Here is a 25,981-nt window from a genome sequence, read left to right on the forward strand (position 1 = left end):
TACAGTCAGTGTCTGAGGCTGTGAAGCTACAGCTAACAGATCTGCAGAACACCATTGGAGATGATGCTTTGTGTCCAGAATAAGCCAGCATGACTGAAATAAGTGTAAACCTTTTTAAAGCGGCCATCGGAGGCTTTGATGATCTAAAGGAAACAGACTGAGAAACTCAACTGAAGTTTATTTTACACATAAAAAAAGAAGCATTCATTTTTATAGGAAATCGGTACAAAAGCATCTCCTGGAAACACAAAAACATCCCCTGTGACATCACTGTGGCCTGTCAGAAAGCGGGGCTTAGGGCGTCATGGAGCCGATGGACAGCAACTTCTATCATCTCCCTTAGAGTCTCGTCCTCTGCGCATGACACCAACTGCAGAGTAACACACAGAGGTCAAATAAAGGGTATTACATCATTTGCTACAGAAACAAACAACATACTTGCATAAATAACATGTGTGAAACTATTAATTTCATACATAACCAGGAAGCAACTGTAAGTTAAGCTCAGTAGCACTGATTGTGACTGTATAGTAATCTATGAGAAAATAAGCTTGAGCAAGTCTGAGTTCAGTTTAGCCCTTTACTTACCTTACAGGCGCTCTTTAAATGTTACTCTGTGTGTTAGAAAGAAAATTCAAGGGACTTTTGAAATGAGAGAAGGCGGGTTTTACAGGGATATTTTGTGTATCACGGTATCGTGAAGCATTCACTCGGTACTGCTGTCTGAACACAGACAGGAAAATCACGTGTGTGCTACACATCCCCCCAATTCCTCACACATTTTGGACTCCAGAGAAAATAAAAAAATTCAGTTGCACTGAAGTTTTCTTCCTGTTCAGCAGCTGACTTTCAGTCTCATGGAAACTGCACAGCTGCCTGCTGGGAGGTCAGAGTCACTGCAATCACACAGACTGCTTAAGGTTTACAAATGATCAGCATCAGATTTAGCAGAAAGCCAGTTTGTCAATGAGTTGCAATCGGTCTGAGTGCAACTAACTAGTCTTTACAACTGGGGACTCCAGTGGTGGCTAACTGGGTGTGTTCCTATATGAAAGCAAGGTTGGCGAGGATCTGTGTTTGTTATCTGTGGAAGAATCTGTTTCAGATCTCTGAATGTATGAAGTTAAAGTGAATTTCGGTTTTCAGATGGACACAGACTTTTGATGTTCCCTGATTTATCAGTTAATCTGTGTCATCATGAACAGAGAGCATGCAACTGTCAACTCAACCCAACAACTTTTATGCCATCATGATGTAATAATGACTGATCAGAGCTGATGTCAGTCGCATGAAGGTCAGGTAATTTCTCTGTGTGAGTGCAGCCTGACAGAACTTCAGCCAATGACATCTCAGAGGCGCCGTCTCTTATTTACATGCTTTGAGGTTTAAACTTAACATAAAGCCCTGCAGCGGGAACAGGAAGTACCCATACTTTCAGGTTTTTCATGAACAGATCGGGTTCCTGTAACAGGAAGTCTGAGGATTTTAAACAAAATGATCCTTAACACCAGATTTATGTCACATGACCTTAATGCAGCTTAAACTGCACAGCCCCCTGTGGTAACGGTCAGAGTTTTGTGTTCTGTCAGAAGGTCTGTCTCTGCCCACTCCTCATACTCACTCTGGTCTCTGGGTCTACTGACGCCGTGATGCCGTCCACGGTCACGGTGAGGTTTTTACCATCTTTGAAATTTACGCAGTCATCCCCAAACATGTCACTGCAACACAACACAAGTTAGTCTACCACTTGGGGACTTTTACTTTGAAAATTTTGAAAATGCTAAGTTAGAAATGAAATCCTTTCTTGGGTCTGTGTGTGTCGGTGTGTGTGGTGTTTGTGTGTGCGCATGTCTGTGTGTGGCAGCGACTCACTGCAGCATGAGCGCAAGCCTCTCCACAAACACGTCCATGTCGAAACTTTCCTTCTTCCCCTCCACAACTGAAACACACAAACACACAGATGTTACAGATTCTGCACTGTCCCCAAACATCGCACTTCAACACTGCCGTGCTGTGTTTACTGACACTTCTGGGCGTTGGGGTTGGACTGGACCTCGAGGATGACAGTGGCAACGGCGTCAGCGTACATGTCATTGAGCGGATTGGCGATCCACTGAGGAGGAAACAAATCAAGAAGAAACACTTACTTACTTCAATGATGGCGAAATGAAACAGATATTAGTGAACTAATTGGTAAAATTCTGGATATGTAACACTTCAAAAAAAAAACAAAAAAACAAATTTACAACAAAGAAACAAAAGATCTGAAATTAAAAAAAACTTCAACAGCTGCTTAAGTATGAAGCAAAATTAATTTTCCTCCAATCAGTGAGTTCCTGTTTGAAATAAATCTGAACATTTTGTTTCAGAGCACTGAAGCTGCATTCATGAACAACAAAGGCTGTAGGAAATCACAGCACCTCTGCTCACATGGGCTGTAGTGTATGTGTGTGTGTCTGACCTCTAGCAGCACCATGCTGGCTTCATGAACCATCGTGATGCTCTTAAAGATTCTCACTGTGATTTTCTCGGTTCCCTCCACCTGCTCCACATCGCCTGAAACACAAAGAGCAGTTCATGAACGCTCTGCTTTGTATTGTAAAGACATTGTCTCCATCATTCTCTGTAAACGTCCTGATGGAGGTGAAACACCTTCAGAAACTGTAACATGAACATTTTTAAGCCCACGTATCATCAAGTCTGACATGCAGAAAAATTCACGATCAAAGATCCTGTTAAATATTTCTAATTCATCGCCTCACACAACTTCATGTAATGGGAGGAGCCAGCTTAAGTTTTACTCTGGATGACCCGAGTCAGGTGAGTCCAGGTGAGGTTTGCTTCTTTCTTACCTGCGAGATTTCTCAGCTGGCTGACCAGCAGTGAGATGGGTCCGGTGTATGGGATGGCCTGCGTCTGAGTCACCATGCCCATCGACAGGTCAGTGTAGTCTGTACAGAGAGCACAAATGTCAGGAAACAACAGGGGAACCCAAACACAACAGGCGATGCATTCAGGGACCAGCATCAGGCTGGAATAATTAGTGCAGGTAAACTGAGTTACTGACTGGAGAGGTCGGAGGGCGCCAGGATGTGATAGTTGAAGTTTCGTTTGACGAGAATCCCAGAGACCCGCTGACCCTGAATACACTTCTGGTCGGCAAGGGAGCCCATCACCTGCAGCAGAGGATGCTGGGAGTTAAGGTGGCAGAAGGTGAAACGAGACACGCTTAAAGCTGCGGATGGTTTTCAGGAGGACCTTGGCCAGTTTCTCTCCTCTGAAGTTGAGCGTGACGGCCTCGGTGTTCCTCGGGTTGTGCACCTCGATGTGGACCTCGTCGTTGTCCTCGTACTCGCGGATCAACGCCGCCTTCAGACGCGCCATCTCGTTCTGCTCGCCGTGGACGAGAATCTGCAGACCCAGGATCAGCACACGTTAAACTAAACTCACCTGTTCCCGACATCAGACAGAGTGCTGTGCACAGTTTCAGTCAGTAGAGGAACAAAGAAAAACTCCAGGTCCAGGATTGAAGCTGCATGCGAAGGTCCACAGCGCACAGCCGTCTTACTGTCATTAAATAATCTCTGCTCTGCTGAGCGATTGGACTGAGTCGAGATTAACAATTATACAGCTGCTACAATTTTAGCACTTTTGAAACGCTGTCATCTGTTTACTGAGAAGCAGAGAGTGAGTGAATAAATCTGATTACCACATGAGGAGGTTTGAGAGCTCTGATGAACTCGCTGGTCTGTTGGTAGTCTGTGTGAGCTGAGAAGGAGATGTAGTCCACCGACATCTTCAGAGGAAGCTTCTGACCCGACATGGTGGTGATCTCGTCGGGCTCTGTCATGATGTGCTGAGAAACGCAGACAAACCGTTAGACCTCGAAGGGATCAGGAGAGAAACTCGGCTCTTTGAAGGCTTTAAATGATGATGTCATTTGCACTCTGGCCTGATGGGGGCACTGTTGCCTTATTATTAATGCCTAAACCCTGACACAGACGGTTTAAATCAGAGCAGATCTGCAGGTCTGGGCTTTCCGCCACTCCCCCAAAAGGAAATCAGACTCCCAGGAAACATTTTCCACTCAGAAACTCACTCAGGTTTGTCCTTCAGGGCAGTTTCCTGACTACACAGTTAAAATAGTCTGAGCTGACCTCACCTTGGCGAGCGTCCCCTCCACGCAGTATCCGGCGATGATGACACCATTCCTGCGGTCGGTGCACCAGCTCTCAAACAGCTCTCTGGACAGGCCGCTCTGCATCATACCAGGAGATGCCATTACCACACTGGGACCGATGTCATCGAAGTGGTCCATGCTCTGAAACACACACATGTAAAAATACTGCATGTATAATGATATGAGCCAACTGACAACCCACGGACCGCATTCACTGACCTTGAGGTTGCTGATGTGCTTGAAGACGAAGGGGTTGTTGATGTTGATAGCCTTGCGGATCTTGTCGTTCATGGCGTTGATGTAGGTCTGATACACAGCCATACACTTCCTGGCCAGAGAAGAGGCGTAGTAGATAGGGATGTCGTGGAGCTCCGGGTGGTTCTGCCAGTACTCGTCTGGGTCAAAAACACGAGCAGATCAGAGGTCAGTAGGGTCGGAGCCGGGCTCATGGGCAGAGGAGACCGAGAGAAGACCTCACCGAGGATGAGGAGCAGCTCCTGAGCCCGTCCCAGGGCGAAGACAGGGATCAGGCAGCGGCCCTCCCTGTTCACAATGTCATGGACGGTATTGCAGAAACGAGCCTCCCTCTCCTCACGCTTCTCGTGGATGTGAGTGCCATAGGTCGACTCCTGAACGCAGAGCAGGAAACATTACTGAGCATGCTTGGCTCGCTGATTCATCACAGTTGCATCAAGATTAGCGGTCACATGACGTAGTAACAGCAGGTGTTTGGTGCTCCAGGTTTCACCTTTTCACCGAGATCATGTGGAGATGTCAGATCTTACAGACATTTGAGGCGGTTACACCTCATTCATGGTTTTACTCTGTTTCCTGTCACGTTTCTGTGGTCGATGTTTCTAACGATGACCTCAGAATGGTAAATTGATCCCTGTGAAGTTCAGGCTGCTGTAAAATATCAGGTTTTTTTCTACTCTTGGATCTGGATGATGTCACTGAGATATGTGGATTATGTGAGGCAGCCAATCAGGAGAAATTAGGCTTAAACTGGGCGTAGCTAAAAGAGGACAAACCAACCCAGAATCAGATAAAGGAGGATTATTATGAACGACGGATCATGCAAAGCTGCCATAAACTTTGAACAGTTGATTTCTGATTTCAGAATCACTCACTGTGATGAGGATGTCCGGCTTCACGCTTGGGATCTCTGCTGCCATCAGGTGTCTGTCCTCCTGACGGGAGAAATCACCTGTGTACAACAGCTACACGCACACACACACACACACACACAATGCGCGATTAGCAGCTGTGGCCATGCTGTCCTCCGTAAACTCACTCATTCACAAAAACAAAGTGCCTGTCTGAGGTGGTCCCTCTGGAGAGACAATAGTTTTGGAACACACCAGCACATTTTCTCTGCTGTTTAACGCAGAAAAACCCGACTGCGAAGCGACAAAGCATCACCCCACTGATCATGTGTCTAAGACAGCCTCGCCCTCATCGTATTCACATGAAGTCACAGGAACTTATTTCACCTTTATTTTCAGTTCTTGCAGCATCTTTATTTCTTAACAAGCTGCAGTGATTAAAAAAAGGTCAAAGAATCTGAACTGTAGTTTTTAAACTGCAACTAAATGTCCATAAAAACTCTGAGTGTGTACATGTAGCAACACGCCCACAGAGGCGCAAACACTCAGAGGAGGCTGGATCAATGTCTGAAGAACTCACCTTGACGCCGGCGATCTCGATCATGAACATGGCGGCTCCGAGGACATGGCCGGCGTGGTAACACCAGAACTTAATGCCAGCCACCTCCTTCACCTCGTGGAAGTTGATGGTCTCGATCTTTTCCATGCTGTCCTCCAGGTCGGTCTCCGTGTACAGCATGTCGTCAGCTGAGATGTTACTGCAGACACGATTCAGACAATCAAGCGTCAAAGATTCTAAACAACTCATCAGCAGCGTCTTTGACGGCAAACAGCACTTACCTCTGCTTCACAACTCCTACATCAGCTTTGCATTACTCCAGTTTAAAATAACCCTCCTTTGGATGTCTTGTTATTTTAATTTAAAGCTGCTTATCACTGACCTGACACTGACCTTTGCTCGTGTGCAGGTAACCCAAAAGTGAGGCTCACCAGCATTCGCCCACACTCTTATTAAACCGTTAAAAACATTCTCAGAGTCAACGTGTCTACCGGCGAGTCTCACCTGACTTTGACGTAGTCGGACAGCAACCACCGGTAGATGGCTTTGGTGGCGTGCGTCATGAACGTCCGACCTTTAAAGCTGGTCTTCTGCAGGAACCAGGGCAGAGCGCCGCAGTGGTCCAGGTGGAAGCTGATGCAGGGAGGAAGAGTCAGCACAAACATCTGCAGTACATCAGCATCATCATGCTGCAGGCAGTCATGTGACCACTCGGAGGCTGTGAACTCACTGGCTGATGAGCAGCAGGTCGATCTCAGCTGGGTCAATCAGGTCAATGTAGGGCAGAGCGTCCATCCCCTCCAGACCAGGATGGATCCCACAGTCCAGCTGACACACACACACACACACACACAAAGAGACACAGACCTTTACACACACTGAGGCTTCACGTTCACAGCTGGAAGGTTCATATTCACTATCTCACCATGATCTTTCTTCCTTTGAACTCCAGGATGATGCAGGACCGTCCCACCTCCTGACCGGCCCCCCTGCACAAAGACACACACTGAAACCACAAACCACACCTCACCCCAACATCCAGCTCAAACTCACTTTAAACCAAACTCCATTCAAAAATCAGTCAATTTTTATTTGTAAAAGAGCAAAACCCTGAAAGAATTGGAGTCACATGACTACACTCATAAGATTAAATATGCACTGACAGACGACCTTATATTTAATTATCAGCTGTGTCGAAGCTGGCAGGGAGATCTTTTCAGATTATAAGTGTTGTTAAATGAGTCCTGAATCAAAGCGCTTCACTGGAAACTTCCGCGGACCTCTTTAAGTTGTGTGTTTAACGCGTTTTATAGTTTATTTACAGTGTTGGGTAAGTTACTTTAAAATAGTAACTAAGTTACATTACTAGTTACTTCTATCAAAAGTAACTCAGTTACTTCAAGTTACTCGTTACTTTCAAAGTAACTAGTTACTAGGGAAAGTAACTTTGGTTTTACTCAGAATTCTCTTGTTAATGTGTTGCTTCCATAACTTTGCCAGTCTTCTAGCTTGCTTACTTGCCACAAGTGCACTGTGCCACCTACCAATAGAAAGGAAAAGATAATGTGCATATTTCCACGAGAGAAATCCCACGCCTGGACCGTCATTGACTGCTGCCATGATTCTAGCCTACGTCACAGTGTCATGTGCGCCTTTTACATCCAACACAAAAACTGCAGTCGTGGTGCTTTGATTGTACTCAGAACTCGGAAATTCTGCCTTCTGAATAGGAAGATGTAGGTAACACCAGACTGCAGATGAGCTGCATACAGGGCTGGACTGGGACAGAAAATTGGCCCTGGCATTTTGACTAGAGACTGGCCCGCCATTATAGGAAAACTCATAAAGCCTTTGAATGAAAACAAACGCTGTTGTGACAGTGATGTACACTGTCTTGATGGTATATATGCATCAATCTATCAATCGTTTGTTGTAAGATTCAGATAATTATTTTTTAAAAGCTAGATATTTTAAATGAGAATAAGAAAGAAAAGTATTTCCTTGTGCCCACCTATCCCTGTTAATGCCCTACCTGGCCCCCCTGGCAAAAACTTTGCTAGATCCGCCCCTGCACAGTTACCAGCTGTCAGCTACATAAAAGAAGGATCCTGGTGTTATTTGTCTCTCAGAAACAGTTCATAACTTCCCTTCAACTCATTCATGTCACCTAAAAGGTAAACCTGTTTCTCCATCACCTGTTCAGCTCTGATGATTCAGTAAGGACATCTCCTGGTTTCATCTTCATGTTTCCCTCTCACCAGATAACCAAACCGATATCATGACCAGCAGCTTTTTTGCAGCTGTGGCTCCAGCAAACATCAGCTGATAGTAGAAATTAATATTAAATAAATTATAACAACACCTGATCAAGCTTAAACGTGCTGCTGTTGTTTAACGCGACATCGGCTGGTTTCCTCTCTCTGGCGCAAAGTGACCGATAAACAAACAAGAGAGAAAAGCCGATCAGCTGATCACTGATCAGTTTTCATGATTGAAGTAGAAACAGGAGAGGGAGGGGGAGAATGAAAGAAGAAGAGGCAGCTGTGCAGCAAAGACACAGAATAACTCCAGCTTTGTGTCTTTTTCATTGTAGCTGAATTACGGGACAAACTGTTCCTTTTCACCTCAAAACGCTTAATATTTTCTCTTAATACCAGACGGGACGGTTGGCAACTCTAATAACTTATGAACAAAATAAAGTTCAACATGATTAACTTCATAGCACCCACCCAGCTGTATAGAAACTCCGTCATGCTAGCTAGTACGCAGTACGGAAAAAGTCAGAATAATGAAAATAAACTCCACCTAAACTTGGTTTATATCTGACCCAGATAGACTGCAGGTCACAACTTCTTACCTGAAGTTCAGTTCACACTCGGACCGGCGGCCGCCTCGGGTCTCTTTTCCTTCTGCGTCCCCTTTCTCTCATCCACCTGCTGGCCTCCACCACTTGCTAATGTTACTGAATCTGTCGAAGCTCCGCGATAGCCACCACACGAAGTAACGAGTAACGACCCTATCTAAATCCCAGTAACGACTAACGCGTTCCTGATTTTGGCATAATAACTAGTTACCGTGCTCGTTACCACAAAAATAACGTAGTTACTGTAACGCGTTACTTAATAACGCGTTAGTCCCAACACTGTTTATTTATGAACCCTGAATGAGTGATTTTCTGAATGTAGTTCTGTGAGGAGGGGGAGCCCGCACACAGAAAGAAGCTGAAGTTGCCGTAAACTCACAGCGGGCGGATCAGCAGCTGGTCGCTCTCCTCCGCCGGAACCGTCGCGTCGGGTTTACGTTTAGCCGCCATGTTGTTTACTTCCACACGCCGAAAAACAAACAAACAAACTCCGTCATCACTCCGTTAGTTAGCCACCTGCTATCAACAGCGGCTCCACAAGGTTTACTAATATGTAACTTCCGGTCCCCGGTGAAATCTTTCCGTGTAGTAACATTAGTCCTAACTTTTTGTTCCGCGATGAATCCCGGAGGAGAAGTGTGCTTTAAAGCAATCTAACATTTTTTTTTATCAGATTAATATGTATCAAATAAATAAATAGTATTCATAAATAAATGCTCAAATTAATTATTAACTAAATATATACTACTAATAATTACAAACAAAAAATATTTTCGTTATTGTATCTTTGCTCTTTAAGTCTATGCACTTTTAATTTAAGAGATTTTAAAACTCTTTAAACAAATTCATTCTATAAATTGGATTTAATTAAATTTAAAATCATATACATGACTATGTTTTTTGTGTATTATATTTGAGTATTTAAATATTTTGTACTCAAGGTATTAAAAAGCAATAATAAATAAATAAAAACAAATGGCTTACATAAAAACATTGACAAAATGCATCCTGCTCTGCTCGCTGATGCTCCCCCCCCCCTCACTGATTTTCTTCTAGAATAATCAGGATGAACATCAGGACCACAGATATGGCATGAATATTATTGATCGTTTTCTAATAAAAGGTGGAAACAGTTTGAGTTTCATACAAGTTCTTAAAAATGGTTAATAATAAAAGCTCTGTCAAGAAAGCTATTTTGACCAGCGAGAATCTATAGGGCTATTAATTTGAAAAGATCCAGGATAATTAGAGTTTGTATAAATAGAGTGATGCAGTAACTTTAACAGAGTTTGAGGAGATGAGAAGTTTGGAAAGAGTGATGTAGGAGAACACGGACACCGAACAGCTCAGAGCGAAAAGCTGTTTGTGTTAAACTCGGCTCTTAGTAAAGTCCTAAGCTCTGAAGCTGCTTTCAAGTCTCGAAGTGAGAAACTCTTTTATGCACTAAAGGAAACGTTTAGACTGAACTTTTGAAGTATTTTTGTGTGAACCACTTTCTGTTTATAGAACCACGTTGTTCTTTCCTCAGCTTGGTTTGTTTTACACCAGCTTTTTATTTTGACATGTTTTCTGTTTTTATTGATTTCAAAACCTATTTGTTCCCCTGGAAATGCCTTTTTGGTTGTTTTTTTTTATGCCGTTTTGTTTTCACAGTTTGTTCATCCTGTGCGTCCTTGTCAGTTTTCTCTTGTGTATCGATTCATTATCTCCCATTTATTAGTCTATTTCACGTGTCAGCGCTGACAAAGAGCTTTACAGGTCATCTCAGAACAGGAGTGCTTTCTTTGACTACAGACTATGTTTCTGATGAGCTTCAGCTCTAGATCCTTCACAGATCATCAGTAGTTGTTCTGTTCCGTATGGCTGTAAGTCCTGCTCTGACCACAGTGTGGTGTAGTTAAGATGGTCAGTGTAATTAGCGATGTCCTGTTAGTACACAGGTATGTCTGCCTGATTATCTGTAATTCCAGCTGGTCTGAAAGTCCAAACTGATGATTTTCCAAGTATGTAGAAAATGAAAAGGCTCCGCTCACATAAAACTGAACATATGTCATTGTTTTAGGTAACACTCATATGAGAGTAACTGAAATATTTTAAGTGATCGCAGCCTTGAGTTTCATCATGGCACACAGAGTTTGACCATTTCTTTACATTTGATTTTTTTGCCAATTATTTGTCTTCCAACTTATGAAATGCTTCAGACTGCTCTTCACTGAATCACAGAAACATGTAAAATAAATCATCCAAATAAAAACTGAAGCAGTGAAGTGTCTAAACAAATCTGTGCCACTGATAAAACTTGTGGGAAATAAATGAGAGTGAAAAAGTGAGTGCTGGGAAAGAAAAACAGGACAGACTCTCACAGGTACACTTATGATGATTTTAATAAGTCGAAAATACATTCAAATTTAAAGGACACTCAGATTTTCTGCTCAGATTACATGTTTGATCTTAAAATAATAAAAATCATTTCATCCTGAAGCTTTTACAAACAAGCTGGATGTTCCTGATGTAAAACAGCTGGATCCCAGCAGCAGAACCACAGAAATGTACATCACATCCGCCAAAAGTATGTGGACGCTGTGCCGGTGAGGTCATCCTGACAGAGTGAAGATGAAGTCCTTTCATAGTAAACAGATTATTTCTATAAATGAAGCTGGTTTTGTAACAGGAAGCAGAAAAAAAACCAAAGCTGTCGTTTTGTCGTGTTTTTTTAAGGCAGTGAAGGATTTTACTGTAACTGTGTTCAGTTGTAGTTCCTGCTCTCTGTCTGTGGAGGTGCTGTACTAACGTAGCTCTGCCGTGTGTAAACGTATCACTGAAGAACACTGTTCACATACTTTTGGTCTGCTCTGCTCTTTTTGTGTCCGCTGCATAGCTTTTAGAACATTTCAAACTCAGGCCGACATATTTTGAAGAAGAGCATGAGTGAAGATCGAGACCCCAATCAGATCTCTTTGGGTGTCGGACTCTCCTCTCAGGTCCACAGGAGGATCCAGATGTGCCCTCAGTCTGACCACAGTTGGAGGCACGAATCACTCCGACAGGAAGTGAACAAAGGTGCGAGGAAACACTCCCCGCCTGGTCGGATCGCTTTCGATGTGACCGATCTGAAACGCAGACGTTGGTTAAATCACAAACTGGACAACGGGTCAGGATTATTCTTCAGGTGGGTTTTCATCTAAACACACACACACATGCTGTAATAAATGTTGTGAAGTGAATGAAGTTGTGCTGATGATGTGTTTCCTGTGCTGGAGGCGTTTCTCACTTACCCACCACTCGCTGTCCTCCTCGCCGTCCACCACGATCAGTTCTCCCTCGCTGAACGTCAGCTCGTCTGGACTGTCCGCTGCACAGTTGTAGATGGCCCTCACCCTCTGAGGCTTCTGCTTCTACACACACACACAGCAGTAAAGCTGTGTTACATGCTGGACTTATGATGACGTCTGTGTGCAGAAATAAATGAGGTGGTGTGTTTGAGGACTTACAGAAAATGTAGTTCTGGGTTTGCGGGGTGGAGGAGACGGACTATGGGGGGATACGATCGGACGACCTGCCAAAGAGAGATAAACCCCCCACAGACTTCAGAAAAAAGTTTCTCTTCTGTAACTTCACCTTTGTTTGAACCAGAGGCAGAGGCAGACATTTGATACACCCGGGGTTTAGCCCTAAAGGGTAGTATGCATGTGGGATTGGGGGGGGGGGGGGGGGGTAGAAATGACTGAAAGATTAATAGGCTGTGTTTTGAGTTTTGTTAAAAAAAGAATGACTTCATATAGGGAAAAATATATATCACATATGCAGGACACCTTAAACTAGTTTTTTTAATTAAGCAGCAAGACAGAACAAAGTCAGGGCTGTATCAAGACATGAGTACCTATGATACGGTGATACTTTTGGTAAACAACCATTTGACTAACATGTTTGTCTCACCTGCTCTCTCCCTCTCTGTTCCTCTCTCTCCCTCTTTGTGCTGACAATCACGCTAAACACCAACATCATCAAATATACAGTGGAAACCAGATATTTACATGCTCTTCAGATAAAAACACAAACACTTTTTTAATTGTAACATCAAATCAGACTAAATGTTTATTTTTTTAGATTGATAAATATAAAAAAAACATATTTGTTAACTTTAAGAGTAAAGAGAGAAACTATCTGTATTTCTTAATTGCAAATGGCACCAAATTGTATTCAAAATTGAGCCACACTTATGGAGCTCCACAATTCTTTTCCTGGTGTTTTGGTTGACATCTCTTGATTTTCCCATTTCAAAGAAACAGGCTCTGTGTTTTGCCTTATATGCATCCACAGGTGTGTCACCAATTTACTCACATGGACTCTGCTAACCTATCAGAAGCTTCTTCAGCTCAGAATGGAATCGTCTGGAGTTTTCTTATTAATTAACAATAAACTTATATATGTATATGTACTCCTAAATTTGATGAAAGTGATAAAAAATAGACAGCTCTGTCTCTCTTTATTCTGACATTTAACTAATTCAAAAGATCTTTCAATATTTATTTATCCAAAACAAAACAAGTTTACTCTAAATTGATGTTGTACAGTAAAAAAAATGTTCTTGTGTTTTCCATAAAGTGTATGTAAGTATCTGGTTTAAACTGTGAATATACTGCTGTGTATTGAAATTCCTCTAGCCGTTAGCATGCGTCCGTACTAGCTCCCCCGGGAAATCTCGCATGTTATCATGATAACAGCGCATGTCCCCCAGCGCAGATCTGATCACAACCTGTGTATGAGCCCTTAGTGCGCAGGAAGCCAACAGCCGCCCGAACAGTGCAGAGATGGTCAGAGGAGAGCGAGGAGGCTCTTAAGGACTGTTTTGAGTCTACTGTGTGGGAGGTGATCTGTGACGACCACAGAGAGGACATTGACAGCCTTGTGACATGCATTACGGACTATATCAACTTCTGTGTGGATAACGTTGCACCCAGCAGGACTGTGCGCTGTTTCTCCAACAACAAACCTTGGATTACCCCAGAAATGAAAGCCGTCCTTGAGCAGAAGAGGAGGGCCTTGCAGAGAGAGCTGAGAGGACTGATAAGGAAAGGGAAGTTCAGCTACAGGCAGAAGATGGAGAACCAGCTTCAACAAAACAACGCTTGTAACACCCATGTTATGTTTTGTTGAAACATAACATGGGTGTCTCCCTCAATCACCCATGTTATGAGGGAACTAAGGAGGATTAAAGCCAGGAAGGCAGCTGGTCCAGATGGCATTAGCTCAAGGGTTTACAGGTCCTGCGCAGACCAACTGTGTGGGGTGATGGAGCACCTCTTCAACCTGGTGACTAATATGTCATCCCTGCTGGACAACATCTCTCACCCCATGCAGGACACTCTGACAGCACTGAGCAGCTCCTTCAGTGGCAGGTTGCGGCACCCACAGTGTAGGACAGAGAGATTTCGCAGGTCTTTCCTCCCCACTGCTGTCAGATGTATATTGCATTTGTATTTTATTTTATTCTATTGTGTACAGTATCTTATTCTTATCCTATTCCAGTGTTTTTCTATGTAACTTTGCACTATCCACTTTCTGCTGTAACAAAACAAATTCCCCATGTGTGGGACTAATAAAGGTTATGTTATCTTATCTTATCACATGGGAAAAGACCCAGGGAAACAGAGTTAACGCTAAAAAAACGCTAAAAACCCTGAAAACCATGAATTTCACACTCGAGCCTCAGCTCTCATGGCCTGGTACCAAACCACTCACAGACCCAAGGGGTGGGAACCACTTAGGGGTGGGCGATATAAACGATATACGATAGAAACGATATAAATTTGGCCAACGATAGAGATTTTGACTATATCGCTCTATCGCGATATCGCATGTTGATGATGTCATCAAGCTGCGCCTGTTTTGGTCGAAAGCATCGCAGCGGCTAAAACCAATATCATCTGCAAATTATGGCGGGCGACAGTCATAGCAAAGAGATGAAGCACTTTTGAAATATGGGGAAAGCCAAGAACTGCGCTTCCTCCACTTCCCTACCATTAATTCATTAATGCTGAATTAATTGAAAGAACAGCTGTTCTATTCCCATGTTGTTGCAATATATTAATAACTAACCTCGTATTGTGGATGAATAATCTCAGTTGATCTCCTGACTGAAGTTTGCCCCGTGTATAGCATCCTGCTATGTGATTGCATTTGTCCCTGACCACCAGAATCCCTCACGTTAACTTTTATCGAGTGGGAAAAAAGTTAGCGTTCATCCTCCAGCTTCATTGTGCTAATGTTATGCTAACATAGCTGTGTCGCTAGCAATCACGTAGCACATCATTATATACCAGGTAGTCCAACTTCAGTAACCCTGCAAACGCCACTGCTGTTTAGTTTCCTGTCTTGGTAGTGGTAGCAGAGCTGTACATTTAAATTAGTTTCAAAAATCTCTGTCAGAACATGTTTAGGTGTAAACTAGCGAGCTAACTTCCTGTTGCTTTTAGGATTGATTTTAAAATTTTACTGCTGGTTTTTAAGGTTCTTAACGGTACTGCACCTCCTTACCTGGCAGAGCTTCTTAGCATTTACCGCCCCAGGAGATCTTTGAGGTCAGCAGACCTGATGCTTTTAGATGTTCCCAGGTACAGATTAAAGACTAGGGGAGAGAGGGCTTTTGCTGTGGCTGCACCCAGACTGTGGAACAGTTTACCTCCTCACATCAGATTCTCCACAAGCCTAGGAACTTTTAAAACTGCTCTTAAAACTCACCTCTTCTCATTGGCTTTTAGCAAGGTTTAACTTACTGTTTTAACTTATTGTTTTTATCAGTGAGGTGTTTTATGTACTTGTGTTTTATTGTATTTTATATTTGTATTTTATTGTACAGCACTTTGGTCAGCCTTGGTTGTTTTTAAATGTGCTTTATAAATAAACTTGACTTGACCTGTTAACTTCTAACTCCGTTAAATTTAATAAATTCAAAAACTTAATTGTTACACCCAATAAAGCAGCAACGCTGATGATTTAATTAAAGATGAAAGAATTTAGACAGTTTTTAACTCTTAGTGTTCGTTTGACTTTGGGACCTGAAGCAGACGGAGTTTTGGACCCAGATTACTCCGCGAAGCTTTTCACTATGGCAGCCGTAATGCTCTGACAATCCAAACAAGCAGTGCGGCTTACCAAAGTTGTACTAAAACATTTTTTAACAGATTTCTGCACGCAGAAATCGGTTGGAGGTAAGTAAGCACAACCAGAATTCATGCATAAGGCACACTCTCGATTTTTGAGAAAATTAAAGGATTTTTAGTGTGGAAAATACGTTATACAGAAGAAAAGAATATATCGTGATATATATCGTTACCGCACATGCTTCAAATTATATCGCGATATGAATTTTAGGCCATATCGCCCAGCCCTAGAACCACTGCAATAAAGCACCAGAATATCTGACATAGTGCGAAACTGCAAAGATACCCTTAAGTTTCACACAGAGAAACCTCCAGTGTTGAGGTTTAATAAGCACCTGACCTCATTAAACCATGATGGGGGTATTTCACTGATGTATTTTACACCATAATCACAGCTTTCCTTGAATGAGTGACATCAGAGATCATGTGAGTGTGTTCTTGCAGGTCGTGGTGTTCCATAGAGCTCTATTAATGGTCCTTTGTCAAAGCACAAAAGTTTCAGCCTTTTAACAGCAGTTTTGTTTTTATAACACACCTGCTTACATCATATTCAGGCTTAAAGTTTGACACAGGTGCCTGTAGCTGCTAGCTGTCTGCTAGCTTCACCTGAACTGGATGTCTGCACCATGTTTGTGCTGCTGGAGGCTTTTAGAGCATTTTTAATGACATCTTACGACCAATAATATCCTGCTGTGAGTTACTGTACTAACATCCAAGAAGGCAGTGCTGCAGCTTGAGTGAAATTCAAATATTTTCATGTTACTGATTGTGGATATCTGAGTGTGTGTGTGCATGTGTGAGTACCTTGTTTTTCCAACGGAATCGTGCCTGCAGGTCTCTGAGGAGGAGGAGGAACCCTCGCTGCTCTGTAATCATAAGAACAACATTAAACTGGTGTAAATCCTCCCAGCAGACAAACTCAATCAGACCAGTACGTACGCGGGAGGAGAGACAGGGGCTTTGGATCCTGGAGGTCCTCTGTGTTGGTGGCTGGGTGGGAGGAGAGGAACTTTATGCTGGGGTGGTGATGGAGGTGGGATGCAGGGCGGTGGCGGGACTGGAGGTGCTGTAGGTAGTCCTGTCGGCAGGGGAGGCAGAGGAGGGAGGGGGGCAGTCTTGACTGTGGCGGCTTTGGTCTCCAACATGCCGGTTCTCCTGCTGGGCCCAGGAGGAGGAGGAGGAGGAGGAGGAGGAGGAACCACTGAGAGCACTGGGAGAAGAGGGCAGAACAAGAGTCAAGAAAGCCCTGAGCAGTGGCTCCAGGCACACCTCCACAGTCAGAGCCTGAAAGCAATCCAAAATGCTGCAGCAAGAGTACTGACGGGGAACAGAACGAGAGAGCATATTTCTCCTATATTGGCTTCACTTCACTGACTCCCTGTTAAATCCAGAACAGAATTCAAAATCCAGCTCATATACAAGGTCTTAAATAATCAGATCCCATCTTATCTTAATGACCTTGTAGTACCATATCACCCCATTAGAGCACTTTGCTCTTGCAGTGCAGGCTTACTTCTTGTTCCTAGAGTATTTGAAAGTAGATGGGATGCAGATTCTTCCATTTTCAGGCCCCTCTTCTGTAGAACCAGCTTCCAGTTTGGATTCAGGAGACAGACACTATCTCTACTTTTAAGATTAGGCTTCAATTGTTCCTTTTTGCTAAAGCATATAGTTAGGGCTGGATCAGGTGGCCCTGAATCCTCCCTTAAGCTGGGCATACACTGTGCGATTTCTTTAGTCGCGTTAATCAGCTTCTGCTCAAACTGTACAATTGACTTGCAGGGGTTAGAAGTTCGTAGGTCACCATGCAGGGTCTCACACTATGCGGCCCGATGCTCTGATGGGACCACAGTGCTCACACTGTGCATCCCTAACATGAAGGTTATAAAACAAAATCTGTCTCTCGCTCTCCCTCTCTGTCTTTCACTGACACAGACACACACACAACCACCATCAGAAACAGGAAAAAAATAATTTTTCCACCTAACAAACTCATTCACCCAATTAAACAGTTTGAAAAGTCAATCTCTTCACTTAATCTGACTCATGAGGTTATTTTAAATGAAATAAACAATTTTACACAAAAGAAACATTTGGTTACACCCAATTGACATGATCAATGACATCATAACCTATAAAATCACGAAGTACTGGGGCGACCCGTTTTACACATAGGACCTGCTCAAAGGAACACACAATGGTAAGTATAACCAAACTATATAAACAAATGAAAGATTGTTCTTAGCTTTAAGATCATTTGCACAGATGAAATGAATATAACCAATGCTACCACAAACAGACCCGGGATAGTATGTAGAGCCAAGGTTACATGTGCTTATTTTGTGTTCTATAAGATAACAGAACACAAAATAACAATATATGCATGTGACAAATGGTAAATGAATTCAGTCCTAGCCACTTTGTCACAATACTACACGACGCATGACACACGATGAAGGTGAAACTCGGGCCGATCACCAAAATGGTTGCACGACTGAAAAAAATCGCCTCAAAATGGGCCAAAAATCGCACAGTGTATGCCCAGCATTAGTTATGCTGCAATAGGTGTAGGCTGCTGGGGGATTCCCCTGATGCAGTGTTTCTTCTTCTTCCCTCACTATGTGTTAATAGACCTCTCTGCATCCTGAATAAATCATGAATGAATCATATGAATCATAATTGTTATCAATCTCTGGCTCTCTTTCACAGCATGTCTTTTATCTTGTCTTCCTTTTCTCACCCTAACCGGTCGTAGCAGATGGCCGCCTGTCCCTGAGCCTGGTTCTGCCAGAGCTTACTTCCTGTTAAAAGAAAGTTTTTTTTCCTTTCCACTGTCTCGAAGTGCTTGCTCATAAGGGGTCATATGATTGTTGGGTATTCTCCGTATGTATCTAGGGTCTACCCTACAATATAAAGCGCCTTGAGGCGACTGTTGTTTTAATTTGGCGCTGTATAATTAAAATTGAATTGAACTGGATTTAAATTAATTGAATTGAACTGAACTGGATTAAATTGAACTGAACTTGAATTGAAAGCCTCATACAGCTGGTCCATACCTCAGAAAGAGGACAGAACAGTCTGCTCTTTTCGTGAAAATAAAGCAACAAAAGCCAAATAAAGCTGACGGACGCAAAGAAAAACATCACAAACGAGACCCTCCACTGTGGCTCTGACAGGAAGTCCACCCACCGTACTTGGAGTTCCTCTCAGGCGTTTGAGGGTTGGGGGGGTCGGAGGACGACCGCTGTCTGCCTACTGATTCCACGGAGGGGCCTTTATTGGTACCTGATCGTGACAAGACAGAATCAGATCAGTTTTATTTCCTCACAGCTTCACAGGGTCTGAACGTCAGAGCTGATCTCAGCCCAGGCGCCCTCTGACCTCTGCTGGGTCCACGGGGAGGAAGCGGGGGCGTTGGGCCGGGGGGTGGCAGCTTCACATTCAGCATGGTGCCGTAAGTCTCGTTGCTAATAATGGTGCTGGGGATCGCAGGCCGCTGCTTGTCCAATGCCAGGGAGGCAACGTCCCACGCCAGCGCCGCCAGGTTAGGCTGCACGGGTCCACTTCCAGGCACAAAGCAGCTGACCGGGCGCTCCTCCCGCCGCTGTGGGATGGGCTGCAGGACCCACAGAAAACACAGGAAGTACAAGGTCACTTAAAGCCAACACAAAGTTTAATGCAGGACGTCAGAAAAGCAGCCTACCTTGTCCTCCATCTCGTCATCGCTCTCATCCAGGTCTTCGTTTTGCAGACGCCACTCATACTCGACGTGAACATGGACGTTAAACTTTCCGGTCTGAGCCTGAGTCAGCTGGAACACATCAATCAAACTTTATTGGTACAGACACTCGACAGCACAGGAACTGCTTTACTTTGAACAGCCTGGAAGTGTTTGGATTCTCACCAGTTCTTCGCACTCTTTGTGTCGCATACGTTTGGCAATGTCCAGCGGTGTTTCTCCTGCATCGTTAGCTGTGGACACAAATTCAGTCATTCAGACTTTTGGTGAATTATGTCAGCACATTGTTTCCAAAAGGGAAAAAATGATCAGATCTGCACATTTCTTTGTGTTACTGCAGGTTTTTTTCCCCCTAAAAAGACAAAGTACTCAGCTCTGTTTGTTCTCAAGACATCATTTAAATTTTATGTGATGGTAGAAACAATAACGGCCCCAGATGAGGGTCACACCAGCTGTGAAACTTGCTTTTTTTCCTTCAAACCTCACAACAATAAACTAGAGCCAGGTTGGCTGGTTATTTGAACTTGACCATCATCATTAGTATGGAACGCCAGGACTGCCATAATGAATTAATTAAATACACCATTAAATAATTAATTAAATGTGGCAATAATTAATTAAAATCGGAAATAATTAATTACATAATCATTTACGACACATGTAATTAATTAATTATTGACACATTTAATTAATTATTTATTTATTTCACATTCTAATTAATTATTGCCACATTTAAATAATTATTTAATGGTGTATTTAATTAATTCATTTTGGCACAGTTGACTCCTTCAGGTCTCACCATGAAATAATTTTATCTGTCAGCCTCACCCATCAAACTAAGTGGGCGGAGTTAACGCTGCCATGCAGCTTCTCTAACATTTGATTGGTTGCCGTGCAAAGTAAGTCAAGACAGGTCAATCCTAGATAATCGATTGCTTGTGTCGACTTGGTATCCCAGAATGCATTTCAAAACACATGCAGCAATGGTGGCGGTGTAGTTTTAATAATAGTGTTTTAGCCGCGAATGTCTTGTCAGGTTGTCAACATAGAACATGTTTGCAAAAGTGCTCAGATGTTTTCAGAGATTTCACTAGCTCTGCTAACAGTCAGCTGACAGAGTGCACCGAGCTCACAGCCCCGGTGTTCCAGCTTAACTGTTTATTTTGTGTGTATTTGTTTGTTTTGGAGGGGTGGGGGCTACGTTAACCGGTTTGTTTAGATATTCCACTCTCCGTGTTCCACATGTTGCATTCGCAGATGCTCATTTTCACCGAACGATCGTCTCTTTCCGCCTGGTCTTGTGTCTCTGTGCTTCTGTAACATAAAGAACGAGCTGACGTGTTTCTCACGACACCAGTGATCAGCTCAACAGGCCCTCAGTTTACCTGCATGCATCCTCCTCCTCCTCATCTGTCAGCGGTTGTTTAACACCTGCTGCTAATTCAAGAAACACGTCCATGTTACCTGGTGATAGTCACAGTTTAACTGGGCAGCCGGTTCACAATATAACGCAATGTCAGCACATTTTTCTGCACAAGATAAGTAAATATAGTTTTTCCCGAGCACAGAGCTCCTGGAGCTTGTTTCCCAACAGAGCACTTTATAGGCGAACCCACTTTATCAGCGGCTTATGTCCAATCACCGGCACACAGCTTTGAAACCTCAGCTGAGTTTTAGCTCTCAGTGGTTAAACGCTGGACTTAATTCACTCAGGTTTTGTCTGTCGGGTCACGTTTACTTCGCTGTTTTATTTACAACTGAGCAAATCGGTTTGGCTAAGGTTCAAGTTACGTTTCATAACTGCACAGTTTTACAGACGTTTAATGGTTCACTGGCACATGTGTTAGACTGAACCATTCGCTTTTCTTTATCTGGTGTGTTTTGGTGTTTTTAAACAGTGAATTTTGAGAGTAAACCGACTTATAAAATGTTTTAAAGAAAGAGAAGAGAAGGCGCATTTCCACCGAGAGGAGCAGAGTTTGCAACAGCGTGTTCATCATGAAGACTGCAACCTGGACAGAAATATTATATCATCTGTTTTTTAATAGTTATTCAACTGTATTCTAAGCACCAGCTGTCTGTTAGAATTTTTAGAGTTTACTTAACTAAAAATAAATGAGGTTAACATATAATTTGTGATTTTTTTTCTCTTTTTTTCCTTTTTTTTCTTTTTCAGTCATGTTATGTTTAACTGTCAAAGGCTTGTTACAAATTATGAAACACATCGTGCAGACTTCTGGATTCTGGTTAGAAGAAAACTAATACTGCTCATGAATGAGACTAAAGGCAGGAAGGTGTCCTTTAAAACTAAACATGTTAATAGGACCTCCCTATTTATATCATAGTTTATGATATAGCACCATTATTAAAATGTGAAATAAATAAATAATTAATTAAATATGTCAATAATTAATTAAATGTGGCAATAATTAATTAATTACATGTGTCGTAAATATTTATGTAATTAATTATTTCCGATTTTAATTAATTATTGCCACATTTAATTAATTATTTAATGGTATATTTAATTAATTCATTATGGAAGTCCTGGCGTTCCATACATTAGCGCCCATGTCAAAGCTCATCTTGAAAAACATTTCAAGAAACCTTATCGAGTGATATATCATATTAAAGGGCATGAAAAGAGCTGTACCACACACTTTTTCTTTGTTTTTCTAATATGACATCCAACGACTTTACAACGATGTCATAAAGTTTAGAACAATCACACACTGCATAAATACATCTTAAAACCTCAAGTTTGTACAGATTTCAGACCAGTCGTACGGTAAAAGATCATAAAAACCAACATTTGAGTGTGTAATGCTCATATGAATGATATGAGCACTTGCCACTCATCGTCAGCGTTCAGCACGCTCTGATATATGTGCAAGTGTGTGTGTTCTTACTGATGGACACTGAAGCTTTCCCCCTCAGCAGCAGTTTCAGGCACTCGCTGTTGTTGGTTAGGCAGCAGTAATGCAGCGCCGTGTTTCCTCTGGTCGTCTGCTTGTCCAGGTTACCGCTGAAACGCAGACCCGGTCACTACACACATACACACACCTGGAGAACAGGTATTTAATTGAACAGTCACACCTGTTTTGTCCGAGGAAGTCGACAATGTGGAGCGAGTTTCTGTCGCCCATTCGGACCGCCAGGTGGAGCACCGTCTCCCCGGGTTCCTGACACACACACCCACACCCACACACACCCACACACAGACCCACACAAAGTCAGTCTGCAGAGCAACAACAGACACCTGAGGCACAGAGCTGTGTCTACGTGTTACTGAATGGACACACAAAGCAGAGCTTAAGAGTAAAAGCTTCTGTTGAAAAACCAAACATTTGAGATCAAAGGAGGAAAAAACAGACACAAAATGAGCACAAAGACACAACAGAGAGACGCATGAGTCAGTCCGTCGAACTCATGTTAGAGATGAGGAGGTCATACATGTTCGTTGGGCTGTGGGATGGCATCCATCAGGTCCACCCCCTCAGCGTAGACCTGGATGAGCGACAGAATGTCTCGGTTCCTGACGGCCTCGTAGAGAGCCCGCAGCCTGGACGCGGCGTCGGTGCACTTCCGCCGGGCAAAGCGTTTCTCGGTGTACTTCGCTGTGATGTAGTCCTTCCTCATCTGCCTGCAAACCAGACGGACGAGTCACTACGACATCCTACTACAGCTCAGACTCACCTCCTGGTGCCGTCACCTACATGTCGCTGGTCGGAGTTGGTTTGGTCACTTCCTGCGCTGGCAGATCTGCCTCCATGATCTCATTGAAGCTGGCGTTTCCCACATTATTCGCCAACTAAAAGGCAACAAAAGCCCAACATCAACTCTGGTTCGGTTCTGGCTGTAGCTCCTAAGATTAGACACGTGCTCACACTTCCTGATTCTTCACAGCTGAACATGACTGACATGCACGGCAAGGGTTCTGGTTTCCTGATTATTCCAGAAAAGGTTTGCAAAAATTCAGAATGTCCCTTCCATTCACGTCTTCACACAGGTGAATATAATGAGGTTAAGAGATTTCAAAGAAACAGTTTTAAACGAATCAGGAGACAGTCTTGCAGGATGGTAAAACTCTGAGGTTTTTTTGCTTTGCTTTTTTGGCTTTTTCCTGCAAATATTTAAATTTTATTTAACAGATTAAAGTCATGATGAAATGAGTCACCGCAAACTGACAAACAGAACGCTCTGACCTAGACCAATGACTTCCGTTAGTTCTGTCGGGACAGGGAAGTGGACTCACCAGCAGCTCAGAGGTTCCCAGGACGTCCAGGTCCAGACTCTGGATCCTGGAGTAGTGGACCCCCATTTCTCTGTGGATCCCTGAGCACTCAATACAGATCAGCACCCCGAGGTTCGTGGACAGCCAGGAGGGATCTGTAGAGGGTGGGTGGGGGCACAGAAACAACAAGCGGTGCCTTCACATCCTCAAAATGTAATTTCATGACTAAAGAAACAACAAAGTGAACGAGATGAATTAATCTGCTGACAGACAAACCTGGAAAAGAATTCTGGGAAGTTTCTGCAGCTCTGAGCAGAAATGTGTTTGGACTACAGGTCCACGTGAGGAAGCTGAGTGAATACTTTTGGCAATATAGTGAATGTTGAATATCTAATTAATAAAAAAAACTATGTTATTAATCTCATCTTTGGACGTGCTGAGATAAACAGATGAAAACGTGTTTTATGGTGTTATTAGAGAGACTGTTGATGCGCTCTCTCTCATGACACTAACGTGTTCTCACTTCTGTAAACCATGACAGGAAATAGAAGTGCTATGAAGTTCCATATCAAGTGTTCACAGTGCAGTTCAGTAAAACCATCATCTACAAGAATATCAGCTAGGTTTAGAGCAACAGACCAACTAAAAAAGTTGCATAAAACAACTTCAATGCCAAAAAAAAAAACCGTGTTTAATCTTTGAATTTTGTTTCCTTTGATGAGTGGTGTTTGTTTGAGAGGGACTTCTGAATAATTCTGACCTGGAGCTCCACAGTCGCAGCAGCTGTTGTTTCCAGTTCTCTTCTTCACCTCTCCCACGATGGACTTGGTCAGCTCCTGGACGATGTTGTTCTCACCCTCGTCCTGGTCTCCTTTGAACGCCTTGTTCAGCGCCTCCTCCTTACTGTTCTGCAGCACCGACACCCAGCTGAAAAACACCAAACCATAAGCGCTCGCAGTAGCGCAAAGCCCGGCAGCTTAGGCCATGCCGGCTCGTACTTACATCTGACACTCGGCCTCATCCTCGGCCTGGAAGTGGTAGGTCCGGTCATCTGTGTGTGTGTGGGGTGGGGTGGGGGGGGGGCACGAGACAGAGTTTAGACTTTACACACATACATACAGAGGAAACATGTGAGCAGGAAGTCTGCAGCATACGGGAGAACAGGTCGAAGCTTTTCTTCTCATCGGGGTTCCTCTTCACCTGGCAGGTCAGCAGGTTGAGCTTGGCTGGAGGTTTGTTTGGCTGCAAGACAACGGGAGGAGGTGAGACCTCAGCTCTGACTGAACGTCACTCAGATATCAAACATTCAGCGTTACAGAGAAAAGATCCTGAAACTGTCACAGAGTCTGTACTGTTATATACCATAACATGGACAATAGTTGGATCCCAGTTAGGTTCAGCCCACAGCGAGAACCTGTAAGGACTTTAAGCTGCACAACTCAAAACCTTCCGTCATCTTGCAAAACATCTGCACATATCATTTAAAGTTCTGAGATGCTTAACCTCAGTGACTTTCTGTAATCTCATTTTCTACTGTTTACTGAAGCCTGATGACTTTTGATCCTCAACAAAACGTCTCATTCATAAGGAAATGTCCTAAAACTATTGATGAACCACAGGGTTTTCCTTTCCTCCACCACTGTCTCCTGCCTCCCTAAATGGGCGTACCATGCGGGCCCCACAGTTCACCCATACATACCCACTATGGGCCCATGGACCCATTTTAAGTCTGGTAGACTAAAGTTTTATGAGGTTTTTCCTTCACATTTTTGATATCAGAGGATCTTCTGCAGCTGACGGTTCTACTCCCCAAAGCAAGGCAAGTGTCAGGTTTCAGAGCTGGAGCTGATCATCATGCGCAACGTTTGTTTCTTTGTGTTCAATTCATTTTGATCATGTAAACAAAATGCAATTTAGGAAAAGAAAAGAAAAAAGAAATACTAAACTAGAAATACGCTCCAATATCGCTTCACCTATTCTCAGAAAGGAGTGGGAATAAGTGCACATTGGACCCTAAGATGGATGACCTCGGTGAGCTGACCTCAGATGGAGCACTGCGAGGACTCTGTCAGCAGTACCTGTCTTCATTTGAGTCTGAGTGGTAAATGTGGAAGGTTTCTACCAGCTGTGAAGGGTT

At 43.3% G+C, this 25,981-nt stretch overlaps 2 protein-coding genes across 3 annotated transcripts in view; both read right to left on the minus strand.

Annotated features, from left to right (window-relative positions):
• Positions 1-161: 161 nt before the first annotated feature.
• On the minus strand, positions 162-9,292 carry cpsf3 (cleavage and polyadenylation specific factor 3). The gene is made up of 18 exons (XM_085132200.1): positions 9,088-9,292; positions 6,771-6,834; positions 6,576-6,673; positions 6,350-6,478; positions 5,867-6,044; positions 5,311-5,400; positions 4,659-4,809; positions 4,400-4,575; positions 4,163-4,321; positions 3,710-3,856; positions 3,259-3,411; positions 3,068-3,176; positions 2,853-2,951; positions 2,462-2,556; positions 2,026-2,113; positions 1,873-1,939; positions 1,622-1,718; positions 162-370 (listed from the first exon to the last, which is right to left on the minus strand). Exons 1-18 carry the CDS (start codon positions 9,156-9,158, stop codon positions 281-283), a joined length of 2,061 nt encoding a protein of 686 aa, XP_084988326.1. The 5' UTR covers positions 9,159-9,292; the 3' UTR covers positions 162-280.
• A 1,782-nt stretch (positions 9,293-11,074) lies between these two features.
• Positions 11,075-25,981, minus strand: part of asap2b (ArfGAP with SH3 domain, ankyrin repeat and PH domain 2b) — a 28,335-nt gene continuing 13,428 nt past the window's right edge. Inside the window, exons 12-29 of one of the 2 annotated variants that reach the window (XM_085132195.1) lie at positions 24,999-25,086; positions 24,847-24,895; positions 24,605-24,771; positions 24,121-24,234; positions 23,866-23,999; positions 23,327-23,421; positions 23,064-23,253; positions 22,707-22,792; positions 22,520-22,635; positions 19,776-19,843; positions 19,575-19,682; positions 19,253-19,487; positions 19,061-19,156; positions 16,811-17,081; positions 16,676-16,737; positions 12,200-12,264; positions 11,984-12,103; positions 11,075-11,818 (exon numbers count right to left, since the gene is read on the minus strand). In XM_085132195.1, coding sequence (XP_084988321.1) covers positions 11,744-11,818; positions 11,984-12,103; positions 12,200-12,264; positions 16,676-16,737; positions 16,811-17,081; positions 19,061-19,156; positions 19,253-19,487; positions 19,575-19,682; positions 19,776-19,843; positions 22,520-22,635; positions 22,707-22,792; positions 23,064-23,253; positions 23,327-23,421; positions 23,866-23,999; positions 24,121-24,234; positions 24,605-24,771; positions 24,847-24,895; positions 24,999-25,086 — 2,139 coding nt within the window. In that variant the 3' untranslated portion in view covers positions 11,075-11,743. The remainder of the gene's footprint in view (positions 11,819-11,983; positions 12,104-12,199; positions 12,265-16,675; positions 16,738-16,810; positions 17,082-19,060; positions 19,157-19,252; positions 19,488-19,574; positions 19,683-19,775; positions 19,844-22,519; positions 22,636-22,706; positions 22,793-23,063; positions 23,254-23,326; positions 23,422-23,865; positions 24,000-24,120; positions 24,235-24,604; positions 24,772-24,846; positions 24,896-24,998; positions 25,087-25,981) is intronic. The other variant, XM_085132196.1, reaches the window with a different exon arrangement.

The sequence above is a fragment of the Neolamprologus multifasciatus genome, chromosome 15 (assembly GCF_963576455.1).
Source record: "Neolamprologus multifasciatus chromosome 15, fNeoMul1.2, whole genome shotgun sequence".
NCBI lineage: Eukaryota > Metazoa > Chordata > Actinopteri > Cichliformes > Cichlidae > Neolamprologus > Neolamprologus multifasciatus.

Excerpts from the sequence above, each read along its gene's own strand:
- cpsf3 (XM_085132200.1), bottom strand. The coding sequence starts at position 9,158 with ATGGCGGCTAAACGTAAACCCGACGCGACGGTTCCGGCGGAGGAGAGC. Across the intron at positions 3,177-3,258 it reads GAGGAGAGAAACTGGCCAAG|GTGATGGGCTCCCTTGCCGA; the intron begins GTCCTCCTGAAA and ends CCTCTGCTGCAG. Across the intron at positions 1,940-2,025 it reads CAACCCCAACGCCCAGAAGT|TTGTGGAGGGGAAGAAGGAA; the intron begins GTCAGTAAACAC and ends TGTGTGTTTCAG.